Source organism: Eulemur rufifrons, chromosome 10, assembly GCF_041146395.1.
Source record: "Eulemur rufifrons isolate Redbay chromosome 10, OSU_ERuf_1, whole genome shotgun sequence".
NCBI classification, from domain to species: domain Eukaryota; kingdom Metazoa; phylum Chordata; class Mammalia; order Primates; family Lemuridae; genus Eulemur; species Eulemur rufifrons.
In genome coordinates this window covers 30,882,934-30,898,519 of record NC_090992.1, presented here as the reverse complement: position 1 = coordinate 30,898,519, position 15,586 = coordinate 30,882,934, and the positions used below count along the sequence as shown (strand labels likewise).

Here is a 15,586-nt window from a genome sequence, read left to right as displayed (position 1 = left end):
TTCTTGTTATGGGAAGTATATAAGCTGTGGCCAGGATGCCTAGAAGAGGTTCTAGCAGGGGGTGGGATTGGCTCAGAGGACCTCCGAGTCCTGAATTGCATTCCATGGTGTTAGGAAGTAGGGGAAGGTGGTGGAGGAGGATTGGCTGGGCATGAATTCTGGGGCAGATGGGCTTGGGTGGTTGAGTGAGGGATTAGGCCAGGATCTGCCTGTGTCTCTGGCCTCCTAGGAAGTACCCCCTCTTCAGTTTCAGATCCCAGCCCCAGTGTCCATATCATGCCCAGAAGAGTGCACACTGTCCCAACCCATTTCTTTCCCATCGCACTCTGGCCTAGCTAGTGCCTGCTGCCCAGCGACCTTGGGGAGCCCGGCTGCAAGCCCTAGCCTGTCCCTTAAACTTTGGTGGCTCTGATTCCATTCCCCAGGAGGGACACAGGGAGGAATATGGCTGAGTTCTGTAGTTTCCAGAGGTGGCTGGTAGTGCCTTCTAGAGGTTCAGAATATCAGCTTCAGGATACTCTAGAGAGCTGGAATTGGTCGAGGATCAAAGGTATGTAGGTGAAAGGATACCAGGATGTTGCTAAAGGTGAGGGACAGAGTGTGACTTGGGGACTTACCCAACCATCAGGATGATGTTCAATCTGGAACCCCCAAGTGAGGCTGGGGAAAGTTAGGGTCAGGAAGAAAGATAGTCAGGGTTGGGTGGGGTGCTCTGGAATGATAGTGTGATCCCAGAAGGTTCCTAGGGTCTAAGGAATGGGGCCATGGGTCCTGTTGGTGGGAAGATGAGAGGGTGCTCCTGCTCAGTTAATGGTGACTGACCACATTTACTGAAGCCCCCACCTACTGCAGGGTCCCTTGTAACACAGGAGACTGGGCCTAAGGGCCCCCCAGCAGAGAAGAGACCCGATGAGGCCTCTGGCTGCTGCAGTGGCAGAGAGGATCCACTTCTACCTGCATGTCCCCAAGGGCCAGCAGGAGGCAGCCTTGCAAAGTTGCTGCTCCTAAACCAGTCTCGACTGTTCTCTTACTATCACTGCCCTCTCCCCCTCCTCGCCTTTGACCCACTACAGCTTGCCTGTGTCCTGCGTCTAGCCTCCTGTAGAATTCAGCTCTGGCCCTCAATAAATGCTTCCTGCACTCTTCTGCCTCCTGTGTCATTTACAGCCCTGTCTGACACACTTCCCTTCTACCCACGCAGGCCATGGGACTCTGGGTGGATGGGAATATTTGAGGCATGTGGATGGGAGCTTGGGAAGGAGCAGCCATGAGGAGAGAGGGGGAACAATGGAAAAACTTGCAGCCATAGAGGAAGTCCCTGGGTTGAAGTCCTGGTCCTGTCACTGACTAGCTAGGTGAGCCCACTCCTTCTCCAGGCCTCAGCTTCCCCATCTGTAGAATGGGGACAGTTGGGCGCCAGGCAATGTCCCAGGATGGTACTGTCCAGGCCCTGACCCCAGGGCACTGTCCCCAGTGTGGGCAGGGCCAGGCTGGATCAGGGCCCGGTGCTCTGGAGCTGCTCCCTCATGGAGTGTCGAGGCTCCAGGGCAGGAATAGGAGCCGCCATGAGAGGTTGCTTGTGAGTCTGGGCAACCCCAGTGAGGTCAGGACTCTGTCAGAAGTCCTCCTCTCTTGACAGAGCATCCTTTGCCCAGAGAGGGGACTGTGGCCCAGCTTCCAGGTGAGGCTGAGCCTGCCCTGGGAACGGACCTCCCTCTTCCTCTCTAGCAGCTCAGGCCCACCCGAGGGGCAGAAAGCTAAGCTCAGGGCAGTCCTCAGCAGGGTCCAGGCTTCTGTCCTGAGAGAGCATCAGAAATACACCCTGGGCCGGTCTGTACTGACACATAGATACCAGTGTTCCCCGCCCTGGTCCCAGGGCATCCCTGCTAGGTCCACCGTTCCTGGGAGTACTTTGTGTGTCCCTGACCCGGTCTTCATCATCAGCTGGAACCTCTCCTGAGCACAGTGTCCTACTGCCTCCTGGTGATCTCATGCCAGTCCCCGGACACCTCAAAGCAAGTTCACCCAAAACTAAACTCAGTGTCTGCCCCGACGCCTGCTTGCTCCTCTCTGATACCTGCCTTAATCTCCCAAGCCAGAACCAGGGGCACGGGGCTCCTCGCTTTCCTCCCCTCCCACACCAATCCCTCTCCAGGACCTGCGGGCTCTCCAAATACCCCTCCATTCCGTCTCGCCACCATCATGCTGTTGTCACTGCCCTGGCCCGGGAACCCTACCTCTCGCCTGGTGACAGTGAAATTCTCCTGCCTCCAATCTGGCCCCCTCCAACCCATTTTCCACATGGCACTAGAGACTTCTTGGGAAAACGCCAATCTGACCACTCCATTTCACCACTTTAATCCCTTTAGCAGCCCTTTATAGACACAGTTTCTTTTGGAAAAGCCCGCTGGGCTGGCCCCTGCCCACCTGTCTGGGCTCATCTCTCAGCACTGCGGTCCCACCAGCTCTGGCTCTACTTGCTAGCCCCTACCATCCTTACACGTGCCATGTCCTCTGCCCGCCATGTCCGTGTCCCTTCTCTGCCCAGGGAACTCCCACTCATCCTTTAAGGCCCAACTTGAATGTCTCCTCCTCTGGGAAGCCCTCCCTCCCCTGCACACTCCCGGAGCGTTTCCCAAAGCTTGTTTACTGCGCTGAATCTGACCTGGCTGAGCTCCTTGAGGACAGAGCCCCAGCCCTATTTATTTTCAGTCCTTAGGGTGCGGCTCAGGGAATGTGAGAAGGTGGAAGGAGGGAGGGAGGGAGAAAAGGAGGAAGGAAGCAGAAGGAAGAAAAACAGGCAGGAAAGAAGAAAGGAAGGAAGAAAAAGATAAGTCAAGCGAAGATACTGAGATACAACGCATCCATCCGTCCATCCATCCATTCAACGAATGTCTATTGCGTTCCTATCAGGCACCGTGCTAGGCACTAAGGATAAAACAGTTAGCAAGCTGAAGCCAACCTCGGCTGACCCTCGGCATTTCCAGGTGACTTTGTTGTGTGCATGCGTGAGTGCGTGTGTACACTTGAGCGCCTTTCTGTCCGCAAGGGCCGACTGCCGGGCACCTGTCTTCCCCAGGGCCTGGTGCTTTTAGCGTCTGGCCCCAGCTCCTATTGCAGCCTGAAATTAGGCTGTGACCCACGACAGGGCAGGAGTGATTCTCGTCAGCTGAAGCCAGAGCTGGCTGCAGGGCACACCCTGCTTGCTGACCGCCGACTGCTGACCGTCGACACGGGCACCACGCAGCTCGCAGCTTCCCGACAGGGGTGTTCATCTTGAGGGTCTGACATTCCCTCCTGCCCACTGCGGTGCCATCCTCTCAGGTACCAGGATCGTAGGGGAGCGCGGGGAACCGTGGGGAGCAGGCAGAGGGGATGAGCCGATTACCAGAGCACCTTTCCTCAGCAGAGCAAGGGCCCTGCAGAGGGCCTGGGGAGTCGGGGGCCTCGTGGAAGCCTGGATCCTGGATTGGGAGGAGAGGAACTCTAAGCTCTAGGTTACCCCACGTTAAATGGGGAGGGGGTGGCTGGGATCGGAGGTGGGGGTGAGGCAATGGCTCTGCTCAGGACTTCAGGATCTTTTAGGCAGTAGAGGGAAGCAACAAAGAAGCAAATTCCCAGCATCTGTGAATTTCTGTAAGGGGAGTTTTTATCGAGAAACAGATCTGTGGACTGTGGAATCCTAAACGGTCACAGAGCATTCCCAATCACCTCGTGACCCTCACCCCAAATGCATGCAGACACACTCATGTTTGCATCCAGTTTTAGGGGGGTTGTAGATGCCTTGAAGCCCATCCATGGATCCCTTTGATTTAGAGGGGGAAACTGAGGCACAGAGCTGGAGAGCTACATGCTCACAGTTACAGAGGAAGTCGGGGATACGCGTTGGAATCCATGTTGCCCAGCTCAGTGCCCACCGGGCCAGGGCCCCTTGTGGGTGTCGGGGGCACAGACGGAGGCAGGTCATTTTCTAAAGGAAGGAGCTTGGGAAACCCGCAGCAAAGGGGAGGGGCTCCAGGTGGGTAGTCAGCCAGGCCTCAAGGGCTCTGCCTGTTCTCCTGGGGGCAAGTTAGGGAACCTGGATTTGGGGCCTGCAGGGGTTCTCTGGGGCTCTGGACCGCATTTTATTTGTAACTCTCTTCCAAGATTCCTGGAAAGTGCTATGAGATACCAGCGGAGGAGGAGGGAGAGAAGGGGTGAGGGAGAAGAGAGCACCATGGATGGCAGCCCAGGGATGGGGAGACAGGGAGGACGGGTGGTGGTTCTCTCCACTTTGCTGGGCCAGCCTGTGCCCTCGAGCCTCAGGGCCAAGCACCAGGGATGGGAGGGGAGCCCCCATCTTGCAGACCCCAGGGGAGCCACAGACTCACCCAAGCTCCCTTGCCCCAAACTCTCTCAGCCCCTGACTAGTGCTCTCCTGGGTCAGCAGATGACAGTGGAGGCTGAGACCCCTGCCTCCCCCACTCCAGATGTCCCAGGCACCTGCTCACCTCTGATCAGGGTGCCAGGCCTGGGGAAAGCCCTAGAAACCAGCCCAGAAGATAGTGTGCTTCCCTAGCAATGCAGAAATCGATTTGTGTGACCTTGAGCACCTTCCTTTCACTCCCCAGGCCCCAGCCTCCTCTGTACAGAGACCCCAGAGGCCCATCCAGTTCAGATATCCCTTGCTTGTGACGCTGGGGTGGGCCAAGACCAGTCAGGGCTGGGGCGGTGGACCAGGGACATGGAGGAGGTCAGGGGAGGTGGAAACAGCCTGGCTCATCGGTGGGAATCTCTTTTCCACAGGATGATCCCCAAGGAGCAGAAGGAGCCAGTGATGGCTGCCATGGGGGACCTTGCTGGACCAGGTAAGGTGGGCCCAGCCCAGTGCTGTCCTCAGACTCCATCCTTTCTCGGTCCCAGACTGGCGTCCACTCTGGCCTGCTGGCTCCAGGCCTGGGCAGACACATGTGAGTTCCAAGCCAGCGTGAGGGAGAGCCTGTGGAATCTACCGCCTGGGCTCGGAAGCTTCCCAAGGCATTGGGAGGGACCTTGCCCTTGTGTCCACAGACCCCAGAGCTGCAGTTGAGTGCCCCAGCCTGGGCCATGTCCCTGTCCCTGTCCTCAGCCAAGGCTTTACCTCAGCCCCAAATTGAGCTCTGAGGGCTCTGGTCCCAGGTTCCGCCCTGCCTGTGGCCCAAGCTCCCCACACACTCGTCCTCGATTATTGGGACTCTGAGCCTCCCCAAGGCCTTGGGACAGCCCAGGCGGCCCAGCCCCAGGGAGGGGGTCAGGGTGAAAGAGCAGGCTGCCCAAGTGGACTCAAACCATTTTACTTAAAAGCCAACCCATCTAATGAACAAGTCATCCAAAACTCATGGTTATCAACTTTATTAAGTCTCTTGGTGTAATTTTAGAGTCTGTTCATTTGGTCTACTTTAGAGCATTTCAAATATTTTAAACATTAATTCAATTAAGTCAGGGCTCTCAAACTTTCGTGTGAGTCATAGTGACTTGGTGTTGATTAAAAATACAGATTCCTGGCATCTACCCCAGGGATCCTGACTCAGTGCACCTGGGATAGGGCCTGTCCCTTCGCCGTTTAGACAAGTACTGAGGGGACGCGCGTGCGGGTGGACAGTGAGCAGCTCGGATAAACCCTGGGCCCAGAGCCCTTCTGCAGTGAGACTCCTTTAGAGTCCTAAGGAGTTGACCATGTTGTATAACTTTATATGTGAGTCCTCCTTTTAACTTATTTTGTGTGTTCTTGCCTCTTTTTGCTGTTGTCAAGTTTCTTTCTCCCCCCATGATTTTGTGTGCTTAAATATGAAAATTTTGTGAGTATTGATGTTCCAACTGGAAGAGTCAGGCGATGTGTTCTCTTTTCTCTAGTCTAAGTAATTAATTCATTACAGACCCTCAAATATTGACGCACAACAGCTCTGTACGTTAGATGTCAGCACCCCCGTTTGGAAATGAGAAGGCTGCGGCTCAGGGGGGTGGGGGGTCACATCTGGCAGGTACAGAGCTGCGACGTCACTCCAGGTCTCTTTGCCTCCAGAGCTGTTTCTTCACTATATGGTTATACGATAATATAATACAATATTCATACATAAATTTTTAACAATATTCATTTGCCATTGACTTGGTGTAAACAAAAAAAATAAAAGTCAGACAAAACAGACATGAATGACTTTGAAAGTGGAAGTTGCTCCTGATGGAACCATCTGGAGAGAACCACTGTTAACATATTTGTGTAAATTCCTCTTCTGTTCTCATCTATATATTTATATAAACGCATGTACATGTGGGCTAAATACTATCTGCTGTGCTCTTCAGCTTGTTTTTTTTTTTTTTCATTTAGCTGCATATCATCCTAATACGACTTATCTCACCACCTCCCTCCCTGCTGCTCCCCGCATGTCATATATATTTAATGACCCCAAATGGTGGCCATGATGCTTGTCTTAGGTGGGATGCTTAGGGAGGGGCAATCGCTGAGCAGGGCTGTGGGCTCCGCGCAGTCCAGGTTCAGGCTGACCCTGTGGGGGGCTCTCGAGCACGAATTGCTCCACGGAATTCAACCCACCTGCGGCAGCTTTCCTTCCACTGGGCGGTTCTCAGCAGAAGGCGGCCGTGGGAACCATTAGCTGCTAATAAAAGGCCACTGGGCAGCATCCACCACAAGACTGATTTCCAGTTTTCACTATTTGAAACCCCACTGCAATACACATCCTTGTACATACACCTTTAGACATATTTATTCAACTTTTTCCCCAAGAATAAATTCCTCAAAATAGAATTACTTAGTCAAATACGTTTTATCTTTTTCTTTTTTTTGAACATTGCACTCAACTTACCTGCATAGTATCTGAGACTATGATCCTGGGGCCCTTTATTATGTATTTAGGTATAAATATCCTTTCATATTTTGAAGTAGGTGGTACTCTTTCTTGTTAAAAACACGAACAACAGAACAATGTAAACAATTTCCAGCCCTCCTCCTTCCCATGTCCCATAAATAGTCACTGCTAATATTTGGCAGGTCTCCTCGGAGAGTTTTCAATGCATGCACAAACGTATACCAATTTTTTAATATATAAATGGGATCTTAGAATACATATTCTTCTGAAACTTACTTTTCTCCCCAATTAACCTAAAGTGGATTTCTTTGTGATCTTGGCATGTACCTCTTTATATATTTGTTGAAAGAATGAAAAAAAACCCAGCCTCCTATTTTGAACAGCTGTTCAGGATTCCATGAATGGAGTGATTCACGGCACCTGAACGACCTTCAATGCTGCCTGGTAGCTACGTCCATCTCCCTAGTCCGTTCGCCCTCCCGTACTACTCTCTTAGATGGCTTTGGCCAGCCCCACCTCTCCCCTCAAACCTCCAATACTCCTCGCACGTCCTCGTTCTCAGCTAATGACCTTGCTGTTTATTTCCCTGAGAAAAATGGAATAACTAGAAGAGAACTTCTGTAAGACCCTCCACCACGTCTGTCTGCTTCCCTGCACCTGTGCCTGTGTTTGCGGTTTTCCTTCTTGATACGGTGGATGAACGCTCCTCACGTCTGTCTGGTGCCAACCCCTTCTGGCTGGGCACGGTCCACTCTGCCTCCTGTCGCTCATGCTCAAGGACACTCCTTCAGCAATTCTCCTTGCCAAATGTTCCCATCAGCTAACACACATGCTGTTATTTCTCCCTCTTTCCAAACAAACAAACAACCCCCTCTTAAGTCCATAGCTGCCTCCAGCTACAGTCCTTGAAAGCAGGGGTCCCCAACCTATGGTGAGTTGTAGAATTATTTCATCATATATTACAATGTAATAATAATAGAAATAAAATGCACAGTACATGGAATGTGTTTGAACAGTCCTGAAACCATCCCCCAGACCCTGGTCCGTGGAAAAATCGTCTTCCATGAAAATGGTCCCTGGTGCCAAAAAGGTTGGGGACCGCTGCTTTAAAGCACAACTCCTGCAAGCAGTTATCTATATTTTTCTTCCCACTTTCTCTTTCTCTCTTTTTCACATTTTATTATGTCAATTTCCAAATATACACAAAGTAGAGAGTACAAATCCCCACAGCCCCTTCCTTGTTCCTAAATTCCAAGGCTAATACCAAAGAGCAGGTCATTTCATCCCCCAAAATCTTTAGAATGCATCAAAAATAAATAATAAAAAGGATATTTCATTACATGCCACGAAGATATTAGCACACTGAACAAAATTAGCAGTAATGATTTAACAGCATTTAATAAGCAGTCCCATATTCAACTTTCTCCAACTTTCTAGTTTCAGGATCCAAACAAGGGCCACAGTTTTTATTTGGTTGCTATGGCTCTTAAATCTCCTTTCATCTAAAACAATCCCTCCTCCCCCTTTTTTCCATGTCATTCACTTGTTTGAAACACCAGGCCAGTTGTCCTTAGAATGTCTTGCATCCTGGATCAAGCTCATTGCTTCCTCGCCCTGTGGCTAAACTTGTTCCTCTGTCCATTTTCTGTTGAACCCTCTCCAATCAGGCTTTCACACCCCAACGCTCCCTGGAAACCGCCTTACTGAAGATTACCAATGAGCCCATGTTACTAAATAGAATAGGCGACTTTCAGCGCTCATCTTACTGGACATATCAACAGCGTTTGACTCCCTTGGTCTCTCCATCATCCCTGAAATGCTTTCATCATTCATTCCCAGGACAGCGTCCTCTTCAGTGTCCTTCTGCCTCACTGGCTGCTCCTTCCTAGGCTCCAGGCCTGGATCATCTAAATGTCGGAGGCTGCAGGGCTCAGGCTGTGGCTGTCTTCTCCTCTCATTTCTTCAAGTCTCATCCAGCCTCCCAGCTTAAATGCCATTATGCAGCTGGAACAGGAAACTCGGCGTATTTTATTTTAGCGATGGGCAATGCAGGCTGTGCTGCCCACACAGCACTCTCTCCTGCCACGGTCCTCACCATTCTGCCCCTCCTGTCCTCCAAAAGGCTTCGCTTGGTGGTCGAATGTAAAAGCGTGCGTTCTACTGGGGAGGAAGCACAAAGGATAGGGATGGGTTCCAAGCTACTAAGGACAGTCATCAACTCTGGAGATCCTCTCAACGGCTGTAAGGACTAGTCCTAACTATGAGATAAGAATTCAATGTAATGTTTTTCATTGAAAAACCACAACAGCAGCAAATTCCATTTATAAGCTCCTGATGCCCAAATTTTTATCTCCAGGGCAGTTTTCTCTCCTGACCTCCAGATGCGCACATCCAGCCCCCCTCAGCCTCCCCACCTGGGTGTGTCCAAGGCGTCTCAAACTTAACATGCCCAATCTGGGAGACAAGGAGGAGAGTTTGAATAAGGACTGGACATTGGATAAAACAAAAATGTGTTCACTTGGAGAGGTGAAGATCTTTAAGTACTATTAATAAAAACAAGCTACAAAGCATGTATGCTACGATTTCATTTTGGTTAAAAACTCATATGTGAATATATAGTCATTGAAAAAGATATGGAAGGACACACACTAAGGCGTTAACAGTGGCGATCTCTGGGTTAGAAATAATTGTTTTTTTCTCTTTTCTTTCCATCTGTATTTTCTGACTTTCCTCAATGCACATATGTGCTGTTTTTTATGATAGTAAAGACTATTTTAAAACTAATAGAACAGATCTAAAACTGAACTCCGGGTCTTTCCCCAAACTTTCTCCTCCCTCGGGCTCCGTCTCAGTGAGTGGCTGCTCCGTCCTTCCAGAGGCTCAGGCCAGACCCTTGCCCTCTCTCCCTCTCTCTCTCTCTCTCTCTCTCGTACCCCATTCTCATGGATTAGCTTTAAAGATATCTAGAATCTGATCATTTCTCACTACTTCCACCACTAAGGCCAAAGAGCTGCACAGGGAATTCATGGAATAAATGCAAATTGCCAAAGAAACAGGGTGCGATTTCACTGAGTATCAAACACATGCAAGTTCAACTCTGAGGTGTCATTTTTGCTCATTGGAGGGGCAAAGATTCCAAAACATGGTGACCCCCAGCGTCGGCGAGTGTGGGGAGAAAGTGCACAAGGCATGCTTACACACAGCGTGGGATGCTGTGATGAGGTGCCTCGGGGTTTGGGTGCTGAGAGCCCGCTCTGGCCTCCCCCGGCAGTGCCCTCGCTGGACCTGGGCAAGAAGCTGAGCGTACCCCAGGACCTGATGATAGAGGAGCTGTCACTGCGCAACAACCGAGGGTCCCTCCTCTTCCAGAAGAGGCAGCGCCGTGTGCAGAAGTTCACGTTTGAGTTGGCGGAAAGTCAGCGGGCGGTGAGTAAGCCTCCATTGTGCTCTTGGGGAAACTGAGGCCCAGAGAGAGCCATTGGTTAGCCTAAAGCTGAACGGCGAGCCAGGCTGAAGACTGTGATGTTCCCGGCAGATTGAGCCCCTGCTTTGCTGTATGAAGGGACTCTGGCACCCATAAACCAAGCTGAAGACTAGTCATGTACTCCGGGCTAAATCCGCAGCAGGCAGGATCTAGTTCAGACTTGAGCTTTTTCTAAGACAGAAAATGAATGCCTTGTTTTCTTCTTCCTACTGGAAGAAGGAAAAGCCATGGAACAATGTGCTGGTAGAGAAAGCTGCAAGAATGGTTTTCCCCAGGCTTCAGAAAGGCAGTGGGCAGCTTCAGGTACTTCCAGTGAAGTCTGGAGTATTCCGTTCATACCCCACTCAATTTCTGGGCTAGACAGGAGGTGACTGAGAGAGTGATGTGGCAGAAGAGTAAAGATGGCAAAACACCCACCTTTGCTATGTGCCCGACACTGCTAGCTAATCACCTTACACCTATGGTCTCGTTAACGCTGGTAGAACCCCACGAGGTAGATATCATCATCATCATGATCATATAGAGAAAGAAACTGAGGCTCAGGGAAGTTAAGTATCTTGGCCAGACTCAGTATTATTATACAAAAGCAATGAGCACATATAGAGTATTTCTCTGTCCCACACATTGGGCGTAAGTAACGCTGTAAACTATTAACTCAGCCTTCCAACATCCCTTGGAGGTGGGCGCTAGGATTTTGTCTTTCCCCTTTTTTGGTGGAGGGAGAGCCCTGCCCCCTGCCCCCTGATCCTCCCTGTGGTTTACTTGCCGCCCCCCTCCCCAGATGCTGGCTGGAAGCGCCAAGGGGAAGGGGACCCGAGCAGCGGCGCCGGAGGCTGGGACGGTGAGCGTGGAGCAGACCCACCGGAGGGGAAGCGCGGGAGAAGGGGCGGCGGCTCAAGGGCGCCCACCCGCGGCCTCTGAGCGCCCGCCCCTGTGCCCAGGTTGCCAATGGCCCTGAGGGCCAGAACTACCGCTCGGAGCTCCACATCTTGCCGGCCTCGTCCGGGGGTCCCGAGGACGCCCACTTTGCAGCTGCCCCCGCGGAGCGCGCCCGCAGCCCCAGCGCGCTGGCGCCAGGTGAGTGGCCTCCCGGGTCTGGGGCCCAGGGCTGGGGAGCTGGGAGCGGGGGTGCGCTCGAACACGGGGCAGGAAGAGCTCTCGGAGAGTGGCTGGTCCCCCTTCCCCAACACACACACACACACACACACACACACACACACACACACCCCCTGCTTCACAGACCCACACACCAGCCCAGAGAAGCGCATCGACGCGCCCAAGGTCACGCAGCAAGTCAGAGTCCGAGCCAAGACTGAACCCGCGCCCCGAACTTGCGGTTCCCTTGCTCCAGGCCTCCTTGTTTCCTGGGGTGGGGAAGGGTCCCCCTCGCTGGAGCGACTTTGGCATCCCCTCCCCCTACTCCTCTTGCCTAACCCCGATGTTCCCTCCCCCAACCACGTCCGCGGGGTGGGGGTAGGAGAGGGGGCTGAGAGGGACACCGCAGAGGCGACCCGGTCCACCCGCCCCTACCCCCGCTGCCCCACCCCCAGGCTACGCTGAGCCGCTGAAAGGCGTCCCGCCGGAGAAGTTCAACCACACCGCCATCCCCAAGGGCTACCGCTGCCCGTGGCAGGAGTTCATCAGCTACCGGGACTACCTGAGCAATGGCCCCAGTCACACCCCCAGCCCCGCGGACTACCGAAATTTCAACAAGTAAGGCAGGGCGGGCGGCTGGGAGAGAGGCCGGGAGGGCGCAGGCAGCCAGCCGCAGCCACAGGGTAGCCCGGGCGCATTCCTGAGCACTGTGTGGGTGCCGGGCTCCGTCCTGAGCGCCTCCTATACATTTATTGAGCTCTTGCTAGACCAGTGCCTCAGCACCTAGTAGGTGCTCAATAAATGTAGGAGGCATGAATGGTGAATGCGCCACACATCTTGTTGGGTCCTCTCCGCAATAGAGTGGGGCAGGCGCTACAGTTTTCCTCTTCTGCAGATGACGAGATGAACACCTGCCCAAAGTCACAGGACAAGGAAGCAGCAGTGGGGCTGGAGTCAAGTCTGGGTTTGTCTGACCCCAGAGCCCAATGTCCTGTAACTGCTGTGTGTCACCTCTTTGATGGACATCTAGGTTTGCGTCCTTCTCTGAGGGGTCTCCAAATCTTACCAGTTCCAAGCCAGCCCGGCCTTTTCTTACTTTCACCAATGGCCTAGAAGATGGCTTTGAGGCTGCCCCAAAGCAAGGAGTGCCAGTGAGACCCTGGACGCCAGAAGGGAGGGCCACAGAGAAGGGGCTTAGGCTGGTTTAGCGCGTGGGGCCTCCACCTGGGCTTAAATGCAGACTCCAGGCCTAGCTGTGTGACCGTGGCCAAGTGACTTAACTTCTCTGAGCCCTCATTGCTCCACCTGTAAAAAGAGGCTTTTATGGTAACTACTTTATAAGATTGCTGTGGAGATGACACGAGAAGCCACAGGCCATTTCTGGGAAGTATAAGCTGTCAATAAACAGTAGCTTTTGTTATTATTTACAGGCTGAAATGATGATTAGAAAAGCTAACAGAGGAGAAGGTGAAAGGGATAAATTTAACATTCTGCACTGGGGGTCCCCAAACTAACCCTGGGAGCGAAGACGGGAGTTTGGCACTGGGGGAAGGCCTGGGGCCGGGGGATACATTTCAGCTGCAGTTGGCTTCCTCCGTCCGATGCTATTTCTGAATGCGCTCCTCTGGCGGGGCTGCGTTAAGTGAGGAAAGGGGGAGTCCACAGAGAGGAGGCCACGGTCCAGCTCTTCTGGCACCTGCTCAGACCACACGTGGAGACTGTGTCTGTCTGACGGAGACAGACGGGTGGGTGCCAGGGCCCAGGCCTTCTGGGGAAGGGCCGAAGGCACAGGCGGTGGGTGATGAGCCTTGCGGAGAGGTGGCTCAAGAGAGACGTAACTGCCCTCGCACGGCTGAATACCGGGGAGGCCCAGCAGGCACCGTGTGAGCCACGAGCCACTGGCAGACGTCCTGGAGGCCCCGCCAGGCAGGACTGCCCTGTCTCCTCCGGGCCTCGGAGCCTGCCCGCCCAGCTAGTTTAACCCTCCGCAGACATTCAGTCCTGGCAGGCAGCTCCAGGCTGGCTGAGTCGGGTTGTATGTCCCGCCCTCGTGCCTTAGACGTGACAGGCTGAGGCACACTCCCACCAGCAGAAGGAGGGCCTTAGGGAGCCCTGAGCTCTTCTGGGGCAGAAAGAGCAACTGAGGCATAGAGAAGAGAAACAGCAGTTTTGGTAGCCAAGCTGCGCTCGGAATGCAGGGCTCTGGGATCCCAGTCAAGGGCCCGACTTTGAGGCCTGCTTGCTTGGCCACCGCCCAGCCTGTTCCCGCGAGGCCTGGCTGTTGCCACCACAGCTGGGGTGGTCCAGGCAGAAATGGTTTCCTGGCCGGAGCCCAGGCCCTGGCGCAAGCTTTGCCTTTCCACCCCAGAGGCAAGCACTCTCTTCTTCCGACTGGTCCCAGGCTGCAGGAAAAACCCGACGCAAGCAATGCTTTCATTTTTCTTACAGTTAAGAAATAGCATGAAAATCACATACATGGATTCTTTTTTTAAAAAAAAATTAGGCCAATACAAATGAAGGTAGGGCCCCTTGGTTTCCCATCCTTCAATTCCGATTGCCTTCCCAAAGGTAGCACTGTTTCAAGTTGGCCTGTGTGTTTTTAGAACATTTTGTACTGGCAGCTGCATGCCTATAGGCTGTGGTCCCCCACCCTGGGGCCACAGCCCAGTACCCGTCCGTGGCCTGTTAGGAAACCAGCAGTGTATCACCCCCTGAGCTCCACACCACCTCCCCTACCCACGACAGCCCACCCCTCTGCCCTCGGTCCATGGAAAAATTGTCTTCCATGAAACCAGTCTCTGGTGCCAAAAAGGTTGGGGACTGCTGCCTGTAAGTGATAGGGCACTGGGGGGTGTGTGTGTGTGTGTGTTTTTTCTTGGAGACAGGATCTTACTCTGTCGCCAGGCTACAGTGCAGTGGTATCATTGTAGCTCACTGCAGCCTCAACCTCCTGGCTTCAGTGATCCTCCTGCCTCAGCCTCCCACGGTAGCAGCAGTAATTTACAGTGTACCCTCTGACCAGCAGCACAGGAATGAAACTTTGCCCCTCCACCTCACCAACTTTGCCCCATTATCAAACTGTTTCACTGTGCCAGTCCTGCGGGGGGATGTCTGTTGTTCTAAGGGGAGGTGAGGAGAGGAAGGAAAAACCCTACGTCCAAATCTGCTCCCTTCTGGAGCTTCCTTGGGGGAGCCCAGAGTTTTGGCTAGGGCAAGCCAATTCTAACTCTGAAAATGTCAACAGGCCACCCCCACTAGGGGCAGACTTGGGAATGGGCAGAGCTGGAGAAACCTGGTAAAGATGGTACAAAACCTGGCTGTAGAGATGGGGAAACTGAGGCCCAGAGAGGGGCAGGGAGGGGCCCACACATGGTGACCTGTATGACAGTGTTCTGCCATCCCTCTCCCGCACAGCCTACCTCTCCTGCTGCTCTCTTTCCCCAGGACCCCGGTGCCGTTTGGAGGACCGTTTGTGGGGGACACCATTCCCAGGGCAGGCACCCCCTTCGTCCCGGAGCTCCTCAGTGGCTTGGAACTCCTCCGCCTCAGACCCAGCTTCAACAGAGTGGCCCAGGGCTGGGTCCGTAACCTCCCGGAGTCTGAGGAGCTGTAGCCCCAGCCTGAATCTTCAGTTCTCCAGTCTCAGGGTTCTGGTAACATCTGGAGCCAACATGTGGACAGTACTTCACAGGTTCTGAAGGGCCTTGGCTCTCCAAACCTTGTTGCAAATGGCCTCAAAGGCCACAAAGTTGAGTAGTCCCCCAGAGTGAGTGTGCTTTGAAATTACTTGGGAAAGTTTTTCATGATACAGATTCTGACCTGCCCCAGACTTGCAGTCCCTATTAGTGACAGTGCCCCAGGTGATTCCAGTGTAACTTGTCCGTGGTTTGTGTCTTTAGGAATCCCCCAGCTTACACTCCCCCAGTGACAGGGTGCTCACTGGCAGCCCATCTTTACATGAATAACTCTGATGGTTAGAAGGATATCCTATTATTAGACCTCTAAGATGCAGTTGGTCTTCATCTATTCATGCTCTAAACATTTACTAAGCACTGATTGTGTGCTAGACACTGTGCCAGGCCCAGGCCCCGAGGAAGCAAAGATAGTAGGGAAGACAGATTTGTAAAGCAGTGAGTCATCTTATTCTCCTGAAAGCTTGCTAATT

At 53.0% G+C, this 15,586-nt stretch overlaps 1 protein-coding gene across 1 annotated transcript; it reads left to right on the top strand.

The window, feature by feature from the left end:
* The first annotated feature begins 4,786 nt into the window (after nt 1-4,786).
* Nucleotides 4,787-15,034, top strand: MYOZ3 (myozenin 3). Its single transcript, XM_069484367.1, has 6 exons — nt 4,787-4,847; nt 10,114-10,268; nt 11,108-11,173; nt 11,268-11,403; nt 11,877-12,039; nt 14,866-15,034. The coding sequence occupies exons 1-6, from the start codon at nt 4,787-4,789 to the stop codon at nt 15,032-15,034; spliced, it is 750 nt and encodes a 249-aa protein (XP_069340468.1).
* The last annotated feature ends 552 nt before the right edge of the window (nt 15,035-15,586 follow it).